The sequence below is a fragment of the Tauraco erythrolophus genome, chromosome Z (assembly GCF_009769465.1).
Source record: "Tauraco erythrolophus isolate bTauEry1 chromosome Z, bTauEry1.pri, whole genome shotgun sequence".
Taxonomy (NCBI): Eukaryota; Metazoa; Chordata; class Aves; order Musophagiformes; family Musophagidae; genus Tauraco; species Tauraco erythrolophus.
The window spans coordinates 72,815,261-72,835,442 of record NC_141496.1 but is presented as its reverse complement, the minus strand read 5'-3'; the positions used below and the strand labels follow the sequence as shown (position 1 = coordinate 72,835,442).

Sequence of the window (20,182 nt, the reverse complement as noted above, 5' to 3'; positions counted from 1 at the left end):
GTTGCATCTGATTTTGCTGTGAGGTGAGTCACTACTGCTATTCTTTCTTGCAAACACAATTTCTGATATGCGACAATTTCCAGTACTCAGAACAAAGCCCATTCTCGAATGTGCATTGTTACTCCCCAGGCTTGGGTCGACCATCGATGGCTAAGTAACAATTCTGGTGACAATTACATTCTGTAACCTAGTCTTATTACCCATGATAGCTAAGATCCTGCTGTCCATTTTCTACAATGCATCACCACTGCAGCACTTTGCGTTCTTGTATCTTATTACTGGCAACCAGCACTTAAGGAGCACTTTGTGATTCTATGTTGAAACTCAGGGCCCCTCAAATAATACCAAATTCCACCTTTTAAAAAATGTCACTATCTTGCTGTCTCCTCATAGCATTCAAAAACTGTTTCAATTTTTGACCTGTAACTCCAGCATGTCTGATACTGCAGCTGTGATATCTTACCCACACTTAATTCTATGGTTTCAAACAGTAAAAAGTTACTAAAATGCCAAAAAACTGGCCTTTTGTACTTAGAAGTGATCACTGACACGTGAACCATTATGCATTTCTACAGATTTCAACTTATGTTTCAAACCTCAAATATGTGTGTATTGTAAATTGCACAGCATTCACCAGCACTGTGCACCAATCACAAACGAGCACTGGAACTAGACTGAAACTGAGTCATTACGTTTTCATTGGAATCATCACTTAATAAATCCAATACATTTGTACCATCATATTAACACCACACCACACCCACCCCCCACCCCCCACCCCCCGCCTCCGATTTAATGCAAGTTTCTGCACATCTTTTGCCTCCCACCAGACAACAGCAGTATGTCTCTGCATTTAGGAAATGTGGACATAATCACTAAAACAAGGTCTACTGTATACCAAACACTTTCGCAGCTTAAATGTGTTGTTACATTGTTTAAAAATTACTTATTTTTGGTGGCTATCCTGGAAAATGAAGGGAAAAAAGCAGGAAGATGATTGGAAAACAAAGGTGTAAGTAATAGACAAAGCTTCAAGAAACAAGAAAGCAACTTATTTAAAAGTTCTGACCTTTTAATATCCATAAACATTTTAACATTCTTATTCTCAAGATAGCAATTCAGGTATAAGCAATTAAAGTATTTAAAAATTTGCTTGTTAATGAAGTTTGAAAATCAGTACATTTCATTAAAATTGCATACTATCATCCCTATTGGTTTAACTTCTTCTGTGTAATTCTTTTACACATGAAAAAGTCAGGAAATTATTGCAAATGCTGATTACTTTTTGCTAGCAATTCTTTGTGTGTAGCTTGACCATGGAAGTGTAAAGATAGATCAAACTTAGATCCATAGTCTTTCACCAATAAAATATTCTGTCTGAACAGTCATAAATAGGAATTTTGTTACCATCCAATATTCCATAATATCAGCTACTTTAAAGGCCTCTTAAATACTCCCAGATTTTAAACCTAAATGGTGCATACAGAGGTGAGGGGTATCATAGTCTGTTTAGATTCTGTAACTAAAGTTCACATTCACCATTGACACCATGTCAAAACTTTGCTCAGTACAAACACGATAAACACGACTGAAGCTAGCTTAAAAAAAAGATACTATCTTGGATAAAGTTAAAACAAAGAACAGCCATTTCATTATCTTGTTATGTGAAAGAACAGAAAAAGTCTACACCACTGAAAATAATGATAGGAAGCCAAAACTACCTCTCAGATTATCATAAAACGCTAGTGTTACTTCACATTTTTTATCCTCTCTCTTCAGCATCAGTCTAACTTCTACTTACTGTAACACAACAAGTTTAAATTCTTTCTCTTGCATTTCCCCCATCACTTATTCCTACTGTGACATTCTTTGGTAATTAGCAGAGGAATTGCTCCAAAAGAAACCCAATTTTGAATAGTGCAAGTGTCAAAAATTATTGCCACTTCATCTCGAGTCATAATCATGCAACCAGAGAATCACAGAAGAGCCCAGGTTGGAAGGCACCTCAAAAGGTTGTCTGATCCAATCTTTCACAGGAAAGGGAGCCTAGATGAGATTACCCAGCACCCTGTCTGGTTGCATCTTGAAAACCTCCAGTGACAGGGACTCCACCATATCCTTGGGGAGGTTGTTTTCCAGTAAATTACTGTTCTTCTTACTGTGAAAACTTTCTTTATGTAAAGATGAAGCCTCTCCCAGTGCAACTCATTATCTATTGCCCCTTCTCTTGTCCATGTGGCTCCTTATGAAGAGAGAGCCTCTGTCCTCTTTGTAGATGCCCTTTAAGTAGTGGAGAACTGTGATGCGGTCCCTCCCTAAGCTTCTTCTTCAGGGTGAAGAGACCTGAATCCTTCAGTCTTTCCTCACAGGGCAGGTTCTCCAGCCCTTTGGTCATCTTCGTGGCCCTCCTTTGGACCTTCTCCAGTCTGTCCTTGTCTTTCTTAAACTGTGGGGACCGGAAATGGACACAGTACTCCAAGAGCAGTCTGACAAGTGCTCAGTAGAATGGGATGATCATGTCTCTTATCTCTGTTAGTAAGGCTCCAAAGTGTTCTCATCTTTGGCCTGCATCAAATATAAGTTAACTAGTGGATTATACACTTCCAGTTCTACTTAAGTTTTTCCTCTGATTTCAACACTTTCTGGGTTTTTTGCCAACACTGGATCCCTTGTTGGGAAACGCAGCTGTTATCAAAAGAGCGTGCAAAATCAAGTGGTAACACCTTTAATAGCAGGGGTAAACAAAGAAATCTTATTCATATAACATCGCAGGCAAACTTGCATTATTTTCTTCCTTAAAGGTCTTTCAAAGTAGGGGCATATTTCATCTGGACCCAAGAGTTTGTTGATACATCAGAAATTCTATACTATGTCACAGCAAAACTGTAGCTGGCCCAGTGTCTATTTTCCAATAGCAGTTTTCCTTAAATATCTGCTACCTAAGTATTAGAAATTAGTCATGTAGACAACTGTCCTTCCCTGAGATATTCCAGCAGTCTGCAGCTCAGCTGATGTATTACTTTATGTGACTTCTATTATCCATATTTTGCAATGACCTAGCACACACTGGACAGGGAACTAAAACCTGAAAAATCCATCAACAGCAAGACAGACAATGTCCATTATCTTATTAGCATGAAGACTGCCAAAGAACATAAAAATACAACAAGAAATGTTATCCAGGCATCTCCTTTTATTAGGACACTGAAACAGTTTAATATACAAATGCTTGGTGTTGGTTGTTAGTATTTCCTTTAACCAGCATTTACAGTTCACGTACAATTCTCAAGTCATCTTAAGATGCAAGACACTTTTGCGGTAGCAACTTCATAGATCAGTGAATGCCAACACTCCACAACCCTGTTTAAAATAATAAAGTCCAGATGGAGTGACAGAAAGGAGACAGTACACCATTCTGTGCAGTGACTGGGATCGTATTTCAAAAGTCGTGGTGGTGAGGGGGAGGAATCAAAGTTATTCAGCCATACCTCTCTTTCTTTCTTAATACTCTCCTTATGCATTTCCCCTTCTATCCAAAAGTAATGATTACTATAATAAACAGAAAAGGCATCTGTAGGTTTTCCTATTAAAACAATAAACCCACACAAATAACAATCAATTATTTTTAAATATTCAAGGACAATAGATCTCTGTTTAAAAAGAGACATGTAGACATGTTTCTTCAAGCCGAAATACCTTCAAAGTATAAATTCTTTCCAGTTCATCCCAGTTCCCACATATTGCAAACAATTGCTTTCATCAGGATCATTTCAATAAATGGCCACTTTACTACAGTTAAAATACATTCCTTCTCAAGTACCAGATACTAATCTTCAGTAAAAATAAACAAACAACATCTATTTTTGGTCACTATTTATTATCCTGATGTTTCCACTTAGCTGAAACTCTGTTCCACTTACTTGACAAGGGAAAATACATAAATTAGTAGTATTAATCAAGAATCCAGATATTTATTCTCAATAGAAACTCTGAAGTTCAGGATAAGGCTCTTATGTGTTTCACTCACCTCACAGTATCCTGTTGAACAGCTTTCCATTTATTTACTAAGACCCTAGCCTTGCTCCTACCTCTAAAGAAATGGATGAAAATGTCCTGCTTCATCCAAACATAACCACAAAGCAAATGAAACAGGCTTATTCATATATTTATCAGCCTAGAGCACTGAGAACTTAAGCACCTTAACAGGCTTCTGATTTTTGTAATGTCAGAAGTTTAATCAGAATCATCTGCTGTCTCCCTAACCCCAACCACCTTCTTTCCCCCCAGAGCCATCCTTCCCTTCATCTGCTTGCCATGCCAGATACATTTATTAAAAACGCCAAAACGAAGAGGGCCAGGCTTGCTCAAACTGGCCAGGGATCTCTCCACCAGCTACATCTCGCAAGCCTCTTAATTTCGCACAGAGACCACGTATACAACCTGTAAGTAAAACACGTATTATAACAGGGACAGAGTTAGCTGTTCTTTTTAGCAGCTAGAAGAGCTCTGTGTTTTGGATTTAGTCTGGGATTTGTTATGAGAAGAATGTTGGTAACACTGATGCTTATAGTTGGTACTGAGAAATCATGGAATTTTTAGCATCCCGTGTTTTGCCAGTGTGCAGGAGCAGAACAGGCTGGGGGGGAGTATAACTGGGATAGAGGGCCCACAACTCCTGATTTATGGTTTGGGCTTAGATTTAGGATTGAGGGCCAATGGAATATTCCATATCATGCAGCGTCAAGCCCAGTACATAGATGAGGGCTGGCCAGTAAGTTTGGATTCTCTCGGATTTCTCAGACTCTCGAGTACTATCTCTTGTGCTGTCTTTTTGATACCTCTTTTCGGGCCTCTCACTCTTCCGTGATTGTGGTTTCAGGACTTCTCTGTTTCGGGATTGCTTGCCGGTACAGGGCGGGTGTTGGTCACTGGGTGGTGAGCATTTACATTGTGCATCATTTGTCTATATATATAACTATAATGTTATATATTTAATTATTATTATTTTAATTATTTTTATCATTATTACTTTTAATTTTATTTCAATTATTAAACTGTTTTTATCTCAACCCACAAGCCTCCTTCCCTTTTTCCCTTTAATTCTCTTCCCCATTCCCTGGGGGTGGGAGAGGGTGAGCAAGCAGCTGTGTGGTGTTTAGTTGCCAGACAGGTTACACCGCACCATATGCTCACTTTGGTGTGATCTAAAAGCTTCTTTTCTATAAGCTTGTAAACAACAAAAACGGACAAAGACAGTTTTACCAATGTTTTAATGTTGGGTATGAGTTTGTCAAATGAATCAGATTATAGTATCTTTTAGTGACATACTTGTAGCTTTTGTTTCATCAGAACCACTTAGTCACAGCTTTGAAACGGCCAGAAATTCCACTCTGATGCCTGCCAATTTTGGTGTGATCACTTCATCTCAAAGCAAGAAACAAAACAACAAAACAAACTCGTGTATCTAAAGATTGTTGCTAGTTCTCGAAAGTGCAACAAAAAAACTCCCCCCGTTTGCAGACAACCTAAAACAAAACGCAAAAATTGACTACGGATTCTGCAACCTAGTTTTCAATTGGCAAATTGCTTACCTTCACAGGTTTACCTTGAACTCCAAAACCATTTATTATGTTGCATTGGAATTCAAATATTTCATTTGTTCCCAGCTTATACATCAAAGGCTTGAGTTTACGTGAACATTCAGGTTTCACTTATCAAAACAAAAATGGCTCACAAGCTCAAAGTAGAGCAATAAGTTTTAATTTCCATTTCTTGCAGTCTCTGAGGGTCTTGAAAAGGTTGATTGTTCTGCACTTTGGTTCCAGTCCATAAAATGGGAATCAGCTCCCCTCCCCACATTTTTGCTCTTTTACATTTTTGGCTTCTCATAGGCTTTTACTCACAGTAATAGAGAAAAATGTAAATGTCAGTGAAATAGGAATACTCTTTCACATTGGAATGAAAGTTTCTCTACATTGCACAGATAATGATTTGACTATTCCAGATAGTCAAGCAACAACCCCAAAAGCGCCCCAACACAACTTTAGCTGGTTTATCTGAAAGTAAGCAGGTGAGAAGTTTTTAAAAGTCAGTGCAGACAGTCACTATGAACTGAAGGAGGCAACATAGACTATACTCATGTGATGCAGAATACTAAAAAAAATTATGGCTTATCATGCTAAAAAATCTAATTATACGATAAGTAAAAATCTGATTCAAACATGAACTTTTTATTTAAACAATGATGTTTCTCAAAAATAGTCCTGTAGTCCTTGTAGCAGCAACCAAAAAGGCACATAAGTACAAAACGATCCAGAATACAGATCAAGCAGAAAATAAAATTTTCATATGGGCATTCTTAAAGCATATCCTGAAATACATAGCTATAGTTTTTATTTTATAAAAAAGGACATCATACTGTTATTTTTCCATAGCAGTTTACTCTGATTAGTGTAATCTGTCCCTCTGCATAGTGCCCACCTGTGCTTACTGAAAATCCTGACAGCATAACCTCCAACTATTACTATCCAATATCACAAGGATTTTATGTGAACATATTGAGTTGGATTTCAAGAGTATTTGTACCATGTAAACTCTTTTTAGCTCCCTGTGAGTCTTCTCTCTAAGCTGTGTAGCTGTTTAGAGATAAAACTCAGCACAACAGTTTAGTGCTTCAAAGTAGTTCGACTAAGCTAGTATTTAGTTGCTGTTTCAAAACCTTGGTTCCTTCTTCATGTTGCTTATGACTCCTCTTCCAAACTGGTGCAAAGCCCCTCCAATTAAACATACTATAATGGAATTACACCATTTTTCATAATTCAGAGGTTTCAGTTTAGATGTTTTGAAGTTAATAATACAAAAAACTTCACCCATAATATCAAACATGCATATAATACCATATGAAATGCAGGAAGCAAATAGTATTTAATATGAATTTAAAATTTAGACAATGGAATTCTCTGGCCAGGCATTCTTAAAAAATGGCTTCCAAAAGTGGTTAAAGAAAGACATAAACAAAAAAGAACTGAAGTTCCTCCCATAATTCAATACTAAATGACATAATAAAGCACAAAATTATCTCTTAATTTGTTATTTTTGAAGGAAGGGGGGATAATTCCTTGAAATTTATTTGAAGTTCCTATATTCTGAGAATATGCAGAGAAAACAATACATTTCAAATGTTTTTTGGGAAAACTGAATGTTTATCTACATTTTTGAAAATATTAAAGAGTTTTAAGAAATAAATTTAAAAATTTTAAGATGCAACTTATGAAAGAGTTCTGTACGCAACAGTGATATCCCATTTTAAGGAATGCTAGTAACTGGTAGTTTGAATTGGAAGTACATTGCGTCATTCACCAGTTCCAAAATTCAGCATTCTTCCCCTCACTGCATTTGTACCATTCTGGAACAATCTTGTTACTCAGTCAGGTTTCAACGCCATCAGTGGAAGAACTTGAATATCTGAAGTGAAGTCGCTGTACAGTGTAAAATATTTATCCTGACAATTTGGGGAAAAAAGAATCCAAAACAGCACTCTAATTCAATACAGACTGTGCAGCTTCCTTAAGAAGTGATGCAGCTTTGTCCAGTTCTTGTTCTGTTTGTTCCACTGTTACCACTACTCGAATACTAGAAAAAGAAAACCAGAACATACACAGTAAACTTTACTCCTTGCCTTCAGCTTTCGACTTTTCTTGTACCAGTTTTAACACATTCAGATCACTGTCTCTAGGGAAATCACCATGAATTCAAATCAACCAGAAACAAGACATATGACTGAACGGAAATGGTCAGACTATCTTTTTCCCCCCATACATACCACAAAAATTTGATTGTTTTCTTTTTTACCTGCAGATGCGCAGCTCATGGAAATGTGCCTGTTAACAGGCAACGTGCTAACCACTGAGATTCAGGTCGTTTTGATACAGTGATTTCAGGGTATTAACATCCTGTAACAATCACTGAAAATATACTTCAAATGTAGCCTTTCCTATTTCTACAGGGCCAACCATTAAATCTGGTCTACTGAACAAAACCCCAGAACTGCATGAAAAGAGATAGAGTCTCATATCCGGTAAAATGAAATAATGTATTGACTTTCTACTAACCTGGGTGGAGGAAGACATTTTTCTTCTTTCTCCAGATAGCGGGCCTGAGTTAATGCAATACCACTATTCATACACTACAGATAAAGAAAATACAGCAGTTGTCAATCTAGGAACTTCTGATGGCATATCCTTTTGATCACCAAATACACATAACTAACTTTTATGAGTTTGATGTCAAGATAATGGTAAGTTCTTTCCCAAAAGGAGATTTTGAAGGTTGTGCAAAATCACCTCCAATTTTAATACAGCATAAACCTATGAAACACGTTAAGGCGTAGCTTCTTTACCTTTCAACTCCAAGTAATCAGACAAAAATACTGTATTAAGTTGGCTATTAAATCATATTTAAGAATATTTTCAAGGGAATCAACTTCAGAGTTTCTTTTTGTTGCCACCTGAAATATAAAACTTCCTCATCAACCTTCATCTCCTTCATGTGACAGAAAGAGAATCAATGTATACTGAAGATAGAAAAAATGCTACATACAAAATAGGAGATTCTTCTCACAAAAAAGCAAGTTCATGGACTCAAACAAGTAAAATTACAGAAAACTAGACCTCTAATTGTTAAAATACACCACCAGAACTCTGTTCAAACGATACCCTTTATTCTTATGAACATCATGAAGTTTTCTAAGCAAGTTTTATATGGAAATATAACTTCAGTTTTGAAGTATGTAATAAGAAATAATTTTTTCAAGTAAAAGGTTTAATATATATTTTTATCCAGTGCTACAGACCTAAACACCTGCAGCAAGAACTGGTCAGAAGATGGTCTTTAATATAGTCCTATAGTCAGCAAAGAAACTGAATTTCTTGCAGCTTTCTTGCAACATACTGTAACAAGTTACCCAAGAAGCTTCCCTACCCATATGCATGTCATTCATTATTCACATTCAAAGGCAGCAATATATTTTAAATGCTATGGGGACACTTACATAATCCACAACTCTTTTGAGTAACTTCACGTCATTTTCTCGAGATCCAGAGCTCTCTTCCAACTGCAGGTGCAATGCTGGAGAAAAAGATTCTCCCACTACTTTTAAGCCTGAAATCCTAAAACAAATAAAAAGCCTACTTGAACATGTGTGTTAATTTTCTAGATAGTGAGTGTTTCCCCTTTCTGGGTGGTGAGCCAGAAGAGAGGGATGTTTCACTTTACTAATACTAATGCAGATAAGACATATGTACATTTCAGCTTGCAATAGGTAAAGATAACCAAAATTATCAAGTGAATGTCTTTCTTAAGGAGCTTACTGAACGTAGTTTCAGCAAGTTTGTGTAACGATAGTGACTCCTCCTTTTGCAAAAAGGATTAACAATTCAGAAATTTTTAAAGGATCATTATGAAGATATAGGAGAAATGTGAGTATTAGGCCTGTATGTTGCTGATAAAAACACAGCTAAGTCAGTCAAGTCTTTGGAGTCTATATTAAGAAAATAAATAATAAATCTTTTTAGCCACTTATATGATAAGGTTTTTTTTTTTTTGGCAAGACTTCTGATTTTAAATTATTTCCAGTAGAAAAATCTTTACAACATCGTCTGTCACTTAGAAGCTCCTCTAAAACTAGCTGCATTACTAGAATTGTTCCCACATCTGTATGTAGGGACAGTTGTTAATTGGGTTCCTAAAATGTGATTGAACGATCAACCATTTGATTGTCATTGTCCTAACACATCATACCATCATATTCAGGAGTGAGAAATTCTCCTCCAAAAACCGTATCTGATACCCAAGCAAGACCTTTGGTCTCCAAAATTAACAGGTCCCATAAAGACATTTCTACCACCAGTCACAATTTGGATTTCCTGACTTTGATGAGCTTGCCTCACACACATTGTAAATTTATACCCCCGTTTTCAAGTAAGTTTTCTATTTTTACAAAGTTCAAGACCCAATCAGAGCAGAAGAGACATTAAATCTATAAACACCAAAACTGAAGCCTATAGCAGAGGGAACTGGCACTAGAAACACAAATTATAACCCTGAAAAAATTAAAATTACACTCTAGTAAGGAAAGCGTCTTGTATTATTTCTACAACACTATTTCAATTCATAGTTCATTCCAGAAAGACAAGTCAAACTGATATTCCTCTTCAGCCACAAAACTGCAAACATTCTTGTGTCATTCACCTACACTTGCAAACTAACCGAACACGGGTGATTTTTTTACTACACAAGCACAGACGCTGCATTTGTCTCACTAATGCACATATATCTAGGGAGTGTGGATATCACATTTGGTAACAGAAAGGACAAGAAAAAGCAGTCCAAGGTCCAGCTACAAGGTAGAAAGAAAATACACACTAGAGCCATGTAACATATCTGTTCTTGGTTACCTTCCCTAGGAGTCATCTGACTTCTAAGAAGTAGCGTTCTACAAGTAGGTAGATGAGAACAGAAGTCAGATGAAGTAATTTAAATCTATTTGCTGGAGAATAGAGTTTAAGACAAGCTACTAAAACAACTACGTTTTGTTTAGAGAGACACAGTATTAGCTTCTAGTTACAAAACAGACGTAATTCTATAATTGAAACAGATAATCATAAACTGCCCCCCTCCAAAGAGTAAATGAGAAAAGATGAATAGGAAGTAAGCTTTGTACCACTTTCATTCAAACTGACTCTCTGCCTGAACAACATGCTTTGTATTTGCTACACGCTTACTCATAGCGGCTGCTTACACGTTGCAAACCATATTTCAATCTTAAAACTTTTTCTGTCAGTCACAGCTGTACGAGACTGAACTACGAAATTCAACTTACCCACCTATTTGAAGAAATCCAGGAGTTTAACATAAAGTCTTCCGATGGCAATACTTTCACTTTCACGTAAATCACAGAATCACAGAATGTTAGGGATCAGAAGGGACCTCAAAGGATCGTCTAGTCCAATCCCCTGCTGGAGCAGGACCACCTAGATCAGATCACACAAGAACGCATCCAGGCAGGTTTTGAACATCTCCAGAGAAGGAGACTCCACAACCTCTCTGGGCAGCCTGTTCCAGTGTTCTGTTACCCTTCCTGGGAAGAAGTTCTTCCTCATGTTTAAGCGGAACCTCCTATGTTCCAGCTTATATCCATTTTCCCTTGTCCTATCATTGGATGCCACTTAGAAGAGCCTGGCTCCATCCTCATGACATTCACCCTTTACATATTTATAAACATTAATGAGGTCCCCCCTCAGTCTCCTCTTCTCCAAGCTAAAGAGACCTAGCTCCCTCAGCCTTTCCTCATAAGGGAGATGTTCCACTCCTTTCATCATCTTTGTGGCTCTGCACTGGACTCTCTCAAGCAGTTCCTTATCCTTCTTGAACTGAGGAGCCCAGAACTGGACACAATACTCCAGATGCGGCCTCACCAGGGCAGAGTAGAGGGGGAGGAGAACCTCTCTCCACCTACTAACCACACCCCTTCTAATACACCCCAGGATGCCATTGGCCTTCTTGGCCACAAGGGCACATTGCTGGCTCATGGTCATCCTGCTGTCCACCAGGACCCCCAGGTCCCTTTCCCCTGTGCTTCCCCAACAGTTCAGTCCCCAACATGTGCTGGTACATGGGGTTCTTCTTACCCAAATGCCAGGCTCTACACTTGCCCTTGTTGCATTTCATTAAATTTCTCCCACCCAACTCTCCAGCCTGCCCAGGTCTCTCTGAATGGCAGCACAGCCTTTGGGTGTGTCAGCCACTCCTTCCAGTTTAGTGTCACCAGCAAACTTGCTGACCGTGCACTCTATTCCCTCATCCAAGTCATTGATGAATATGTTGAACAATACTGGTCCCAGTACCAACCCTTGAGGGACTCCACTGGATACAGGCTTCAAACTGGACTCAGTCCCATTGACCGCTACTCTCTGGCTTCTGTCCTTCAGCCAGTTCACAATCCACCTCGCTATCCAATCATCCAGACCACACTTCCTCAGTTTAGCTGTGAGGATGCCGTAGGAGACTGTGTCAAATGCTTTACTGAAGTCAAGATAGACCACATCCACCGCTCTACCATCATCCACCCACTGGGTGATGTCCCCATAAAAGGCTATCAGGTTTGTCAAGCACGACTTCCCCTTAGTGAAGCCATGCTGACTGCCCCTAATGACCCTCTTATCCTTGATATGGCTAGAGACAGCACCAAGGATAAGTTGTTCCATTATCTTTCCAGAGATGGAGGCGAGGCTGACCGGTCTATAGTTACCCGTGTCTTCCTTCTTGCCCTTTTTGAAGACCAGAGTGACATTTGCTTTCCTCCAGTCCTCAGGCACCTCTCCCGTTCCCCACGATTTAGCAAAGATGATGGCGAGTGGTCTGGCAATGACATCCGCCAGCTCCCTCAGCACCCGCGGGTGCATCCCATCAGGGCCATCCATAAATCCACAGGTCAGGTTGCTTAACTGGTCCCTAACCAAGTCCTCATCAACCAGGTTAGACTCCTCCTCTATCGTGACTTCCTCAGGAGCCTCAGGGTTCCGGGGCTCATCAGGATAGCCTCCAGCAGTATAGACTGAGGCAAAGAAGGCATTCAGTAACTCTGCCTTCTTCTTATCCTGACTTCTTCTATCCACCCTCGACCTTCAGCGCTTCAACCAGACCCTCCTTATTAGTGAGAATAAGATCCAGCAGCACTCCTCTTCTAGTAGGCTCATTCACTATTCGCATCAGGAAGTTATCATCGATGCACTGAAAAAGTATTAACTCTTTTTTAATGCACTGCAAACTATTAACTATGTTTTTCTGAGCCTCTGCCAAACTAGGATCCAATAAATATTTGAGAATCCAATGCATGCACACTGTAACTTTCCTGAAATCAGAATTCATTTTCCTAAGAAATGCTGGGAAAGTTTCATTTCCAAACAAAAACGTACACCTTCCATACAAAAAAGAGACCAGTCTGAAAGATCTGATTTTGAAGTAACAAAGGAACAAAACTAGCCTCCTGAAATCCAACGCTCCTTTTAAGGCTAATTCTATATTAGTACCTTAAATATGCCTTGGACTGTTTTCTGGCCCTGTGGTGAATGGGTACGGAATGACTCACATCCATACTTTTAAAATGTGAGTCCCCATGTCAGGGTGGCCACATCCAAACGGACTACTGGGAACAGCTCCTGGCTCATGCCAACTCTTGAACTGTATCCAGAAGTCTTTTCAAAGCACATTGCTTGGCCTGGGCCAAACCAAGGCCACAGATCACTCCAACAATTTGACAGAGTAGACAATCGAGATCCAGTGCCCAGAAACACTTTCTGATATTGACGTCTCAGTATAGATGTAGCCTCAGGGAGGTCCCTCCTCACAGCTCTCTGCACCCTAGCTACAAGGCTGGGCTGCAGAACTGCGTGGCAGGACCTGGCTCTTGGTGGTGGGGAATCCTGCGTAGCCAGGCTGCCTGATGATTGAACACCATAAAAGTTTCCATCAGTTTTGCTAGCAGAAAACTAGAATGAGGTCTCACTGAAAAAACAACATTCAAAAAGAAATCTGCTTCTCCCAAATGAAAACTTGCCTTATTGGAAAATTCTCAGCCAGGTTTAGGATATGCAATAAGTAATGAACTATTTACGGGATACTACCTACTACTGTCATGCTTTTTAAAAAAACACAGAATTCTGCCCCGTCCATCCTGTCTCCCTGCAATAGAGCTTCTTCATTTCTATTTACTAAGACACTAGATATTTTTAAACACAAGACAGAAATCTTCTTGATCTAAGGTTGTTGAGAAAGCTAAGAAAATTACTTATTTGTGTTAATCATCCCACCTCTTACTGCATTTTTTAATGTTTTATAAACATAGACAATAAGAAAGTAATTCTACGCAGGATTCAGAAGAATTCTTCCATTTCTTCCACAAACTGGGACTTGGCTTGTACCCGGAAGAGGAATAAACACCAGTCATTCCTCCAGCTTACCACACTACGTTTTTTTCCCCCACCATAGTCCATATAAAGGCCAACATTTTTTTTGAGTGCTAATCATACACTAGTCCTTATATATCAAGCTATAAATTTAATTGGTTAGTTACACTTTGGCTAAAAGAAAGATTTCCTTTACTTTTAATTTGTTCCAATCGTCATATTTGTTCTATTATGAGAAAGGAGAACAGCAGAGTATTCTCTCCAACATTCTTTGTGTATAGTTCTATCACCATTTTACACTCTCTTTTAAACCAACAGTTAGATCCACTCCATCATAGTGAGCACATCAAAGAACCAAGTCAAGCAGCAGCCATGGTTAGTTTGGGAAGGTAAGCGCATTTAACATCACAGCACTAAAAAAAGCTTTTTCTGGAAACTCTTCCTCCTCTTCAAACCACCACACACTTTCTCCAGTGTGGTTATTAATTAAAAAGACCACACTGGATCGAGCAAATAATTAGTTTAAATCTTCTCTCTGATACTGCTTTATGCAATTGTTAGGATAGTTTTCCTGCTACAGGGCTGCCCAACTCCCTGGTGCTGTTAAATCTTTCAAGTGCTTTCCCAGTATGACCTAGAAGAAGCATTCCCTTTGCAATTTTTTTGGACCTCTATATTACCACACTTTTCAATACGGCAAAAATACAAAAGTCCTATTACAAACACTCAGGCATGTTAACTACTTGTTGATTGGTGACTATACTAAACACTGAATTTAAGTGAAAAAGCAGAATCAGTCACAGGACAGAAAAGTACCAGCCACGCCTTATTCATTTCTGGTTTACAGCGAATACTAACAAAGTAAAAGGTTGATAATTTTTCCTTACATTTTTTCCCTATATTTTAAACGTAGTTATAATTATCACCTAAAAAAGACAGGTAGAAAAGAGCATTACAATTACTCAATCCTATCATTCTATACCAGCAAAGAAGAGACGTTAACAGTTTTCAAGTTACTCTAAAATTTTACTTTCAAGTGTAGAAGGATTTGGGTATCTTTGACTTAAAATCCTATGCATTTTGAACCTGTGTTGAAACACAACACAGGACAAGGATTATTTCATGGCAGGATTATTCAAAAGAAGTTGAAGGTAGCTAAAGTTCTAACACAAAACATCAGCCAGGAAGGAAACTGCTTATTTCAAATAACAAATAACTCACACAGAATAAGTAAGGGACTAACACTACAAAAATATCAGCTAGTATAATCAATCGTGCATTATAGATTTTGTGTTTAAATGTTGTATTAAAGGAGACTGCAAGCTGCATTGAGTTGTCTGAAGGAGTTATCTGCTAAGCTACACTCCAAACACTTTCAGTTAGTTTTTTTTTCAAAATGCGTATCAACACTTCCTACCGTTGAAAGCTATCACACTGCCCTAATGATTTAAATGCGTAAAGGCTTCTAAACATGCTCAGTAGCATTAAGGTATAATCTCATCTAAATACCTGTAAAGAGATTTTAAAAACTTGGACTCTCTGTAGCAGCATAACAGAGACAGTTGGAAAAGGATGACTTTCTTCCTTTAATACATACGTATTCCAGTCTAAACGTCTGTAAAACCAGAAATAGATTTGGGCAAGAAGAATTCTTTAAAGTTGGCATTATAAAGGCATGGTCAAATCCATAACAGCCAAAAAAAATCCGAAAAGCACACTTACCCCTGTAAAGATTTGTGAATTCGTTCACATTTAGCCCGGAGAGTCTGAAAAATGTCTACACAGAAAAAAAAAAAAACAGATAAAAGAAAAAAGAATGAGAAGCTTAGTTATCTTGTTTCTACTTTACATTTCTAAGATTTCAAAAAAGGCATTTGGAAGGAAAACTAAGATATACATATCTACTGAAGTACTAAGTCTCTTCACTACTCTTCATAATGTTCCTGATTCCCATTTCTGCCAGGAAATGACAGGCTTTTAAGATCTGACAAATGTATTACCTCCCTTTATCTCGTTACTCCAGCTGCATTGGTTCATGATCATATGGAAAGGATGACACAAACACTTGGTAATGGGACTGAAATGGGAGGTCCAATTTATTTATATCTATAAAATATCTACAGCCGTGCAGTCTCTGCTCCCTCATCCTTTCATGAACTCACTGCAGAGTGTTTAACAGGAAACCTTGATTCCTGGATCTGCAAACCTTAGTTCTTTTCCTTGGTAAAGACTGACCATCCACTAGAGCTAACAGTCCCATAATTTACTCATTTTTTTCTTGCTTTTGCTTAACTTCTGAGGACTAGGCATGGGCTACCTAGTAGTTTTAATTTACTTGTGATAAATATCACATCTCTCCACGGATTTGGCCAATTTTGTCCTTCTCATGTGCCTCTCACGCCCTCAACCAAATCTTTGACTCCTAGAGACTGTCAACTTTATCCAAATGTCCTGTACCTGGTCCTGTCAAAATTGCAGGTGTTTGCACCATAATCATTCCTGAAACTCTTGCCTGGATGCTTACTTGAAGAAGAAAAAAAAGTATTAAGTAGTGCAAGTGGAAAGGAAAGGGTTGTTCAGTCCTGAGGAAATATATTCCCATTTGTTTCTCTTTAACCTTCCCTTCCTCCATTTGTCTTGAAGGAATTTGTTTTCAAGGAAGAAGAATATCTCTAGGCTATAAAGCAGAATAATAATTTTTTATTTGCTTAGTGATAACCATCTCTGTCCCTCCTAGCCTCAACTAAGTCGTTCATTGTCAGCTGGAAGGAGAGGGGAGGAAATACCAAAGAAGAAAAGCAGGATGAGAAATCATATGAAGAAAAAATCATGCATGTAAAATTATGAACTGAAAAAGAGAGAGGACTTAAAAGAGCAAAAGGGTGAGGAATCAAAGCAGGGAGAACTATGAGTTACTAGTTTTGGGTGGAGAAAGAATTAAGAATAACGTTTCCCTTAATTAAGTACCTGGCTTATCTTCCATAATATTCAGAGCCTCAATAGCAGCAGCAGCTAACAAAGGAGGTAGGGATGCAGAAAAGCAGTAGCCTTGACCAGACAATCGCTATGGAGGAAAAGGAAAAAAAAGAAAAAAGTAATTTTTGTTTATAGCAGTATAGGCAATGTTTTAAAAGTTAATTCACGTACATTTAAACAACCTCTCCTCCACACTTACAGGTTCACGGAAGGATTTAAAAATAGGTCTCCAATTCATCTACAATATTTCAAGAATGAAAGAGCTTCTGTATGGAATCAAATGTTGCATAATGATTTATATCATAACACTTGTTGCAAACTGATTTTAGTAACTCTCATTTCTAAGTAACTAATCCTGCCACACCATATAAAAATGAGACCTGGCTTACCTGATGGTCAATAATAAAAGATCTTCCACAGCAAAATCCTCCAATTGAAGCCAATGAATTTTCCATGTTTGCACTAATAAGATCGATATCATCAATCTGCCAGTTAAATTAACAAGTTATGAAGAGATGCTTTTGATTACATCAAGATCATTCTTAGGATAAATATATTCAAGATGTATCTTGTTTCACAAATACTAGAGAAGATCCACCAAACTATCACATATTAAAATGAAGCCACAATTGAAATAACAACTTAAAGTAATACAAAAGGACTTTAGAAACTGAGATTTATGGATCTGTAGACAATTTACATAGGATCACTCTTCTCCAAGCATCGCAACATGAAAAATACAAATAGAAAAAACAAATTATATAGATGCTGGTGACAATAACTCAAAGCACTCAGTGTGACAGTGTCCTTTAAGATAAGTAGTCCCATTGCAGTCAGTAGGAGTTAGAATGTGATTAAAATTGAGCGTAAGCTCAATCAGAGCTAAATCAGAGCTTGAACCTTAGAGACATAACTGTCTTATGTCATTTGATAGTTGCAAATATATTTTTTGTCAGGCTCTGTAATGCACTGATGACCACTGCTACGAATTCCCATTCTGAGCAGACAAAAATGAAAGATCATGTTTGTAAATGAATTTAACATACAAGCCAATTAATCAGATAGCACTTGGCAAGCATTACAGAAGCACTGTTTGTTTCTTTTTCTAAAGCTGTTTAACATTCATTTCCTCTTTTCCGCATTTGGTATTAAGACACTTAATGTGAAAAAAACAAAAGACAGGGGAAGAGACAGAATGAATTCTCAGAATTTGATATTTCACTTCCAAGCTGAACTCAGACACTGTCAGAATGTAGTGAGAGATGCTCCACACTAAGACACTGGCAACCAAAAGACCGCTTCTTCCTTCCCCAGCTCAGGTGGCTGCGGTAGCAAACAACCGCAAGGATATCATTTTGGATTTCCAAAGTACTCCTCAGCTGAAAAAACACCACAAAAGGTAGACTCTTGGAAATACAGTTTGACTTAATATGCTGGTGAAGTAGAAAGACATCATCTTTGAAAGGATCATCAAAAACTTTATGCTATTTTTCCCCTGGAGTAAAAGGCAATAGAGCAAAGTAGGCTGGCTCTATATACACTGAGAAAATTTTTCTGACTTGCCCCTAGCTCCCAAATATTTCTGTGTAAGCATGACACTTTTAAGCGTATGCAGCTGGAAAATACTGCAATCATCATCTCACTGAGTGTCCAAAAAAAGGATAAAATCATACATTGTAAAAATTCTTTTATCTTCCTCACTAAAGATCAGTAAAATTATTTCAAGTAAGCATGTGAAAGAAAAGTGCCAAGACCTGAATGCTTTAAGACCGAGAAAGTATGTTTAAATTTCTGTCATACACTATGCAACATTGTTAATGCCACAAGTATATGAAATCAACTGCGCAATTTGCTTCTGTACAAGTCTCTTGTTCACAACAAAGCTCACCAAAAAGTCACTTACATTTATTCCAAAGTGTTCAGTAATTCCTCTTCCATGTTCTCCAAGGACTCCAAAGGAAAGGCTCTCCTCCAAAAATATTCTAACTTTGTATTTATACTTCAATTTTATCTAAAAGAGACCACAAGATACAAAATACAAGTCAAGTCGATCAGAATTTGGTAACAAAATGGGTGGGGAAGATAAGGGAAAGACAGACAAGTACAGTACCCTGAACACTGCAAAAATGTCAGCTCTAGAGTTGTGGTCTGTCACAAGACATTTTAAAAGCCTTCGAAACTCTTCCACCATGTAAGGCTAAATTTCATAAAAGTTCACATACCAAAAAAAGGTTTGTTTTTTTTTTTTCCCTTTTTTTTTAAATAGGCTATCAAGTACTTTCAAGATGATTCATTCTCACAGAATTTCTTCCAGTATCTATCAAAATATAGCCTGTACAAAAAGCCAACTTATGCTGAATAGCAAGTGTTTTCCTTGAAGTCATTGATTGTGACAGCTGTGAGAGGGTTTCTTTGAAGCTTCGTATTTTTTTTAGATATAACTTAGTTTAATGACTTAGTACCATACAACATAGCTGAAAATACAGTATATTTTATAGGTTAAAAGCTAAGACCATAACCAGATATTCATTTGTAAGTCTTGTTACATATAGCTTCAGAATCCTCATACTGATCAGAAGTTTCAACACAATGTAAGACTTGAGATCGCCATTTCATGAATGTTTAACAAAGCAAGAAGGTAAACAAAAAACCTGCATGCGGACCTTTTCTAAGTAGTATCATAAAGTTAAGCCTACAGTTTCCTTAGCCACATGTTTCCATGTACAGAGTTTAAAAGGCAAACAAACCACTTACCAATTCTGGAAGAGGGCACACGTCTCCTGTGTTCATATACAATCCTTCCACTACGATAAACCTTCGAGTTACACGGGCCTTGCGAGGGTTCTTCAGAGAAAGATATGGTTTTAATTCATATCTATTGTTACTAACAAGCAAAGCTCTGAAGACTTATTGATAGGGAAGGGCACTAATGTGAGAGGAAGAAAGATAATGTTTCTTTTTCAAGAAAGCTTGTACTGTAGTTTAAGCTTGGTATTTATCATTGGTAACAAAAGTTGAAATGCCTCATTGGGTTAGTTTTTCTTTGTTTTGCAATAATTTTAAAGTCTTTAACTCTTACACAAGATTTAAGATGCCTTATTTTCCAACAAATCATAACCAATCCATTTGAACTTTATGAATAAAATACAAATAATACAACTACAGAACAAATACTGCAAATCTTATTATATTCATCATTAGTCTGCACATTTAGAAGGCTTTTCAACAAGTGATTTGTGCAC

At 37.7% G+C, this 20,182-nt stretch overlaps 1 protein-coding gene across 2 annotated transcripts in view; it reads right to left on the bottom strand.

Annotated features, from left to right (window-relative positions):
- Nucleotides 1-5,064: 5,064 nt before the first annotated feature.
- SPTLC1 (serine palmitoyltransferase long chain base subunit 1) overlaps nt 5,065-20,182 on the bottom strand; it is a 41,221-nt gene continuing 26,103 nt past the window's right edge. The window contains exons 8-15 of one of the 2 annotated variants that reach the window (XM_086628735.1): nt 19,695-19,784; nt 18,844-18,951; nt 17,330-17,425; nt 16,932-17,028; nt 15,687-15,741; nt 9,050-9,167; nt 8,112-8,185; nt 5,065-7,632 (exon numbers count right to left, since the gene is read on the bottom strand). In XM_086628735.1, coding sequence (XP_086484861.1) covers nt 7,539-7,632; nt 8,112-8,185; nt 9,050-9,167; nt 15,687-15,741; nt 16,932-17,028; nt 17,330-17,425; nt 18,844-18,951; nt 19,695-19,784 — 732 coding nt within the window. In that variant the 3' untranslated portion in view covers nt 5,065-7,538. The remainder of the gene's footprint in view (nt 7,633-8,111; nt 8,186-9,049; nt 9,168-15,686; nt 15,742-16,931; nt 17,029-17,329; nt 17,426-18,843; nt 18,952-19,694; nt 19,785-20,182) is intronic. The other variant, XM_086628736.1, reaches the window with a different exon arrangement.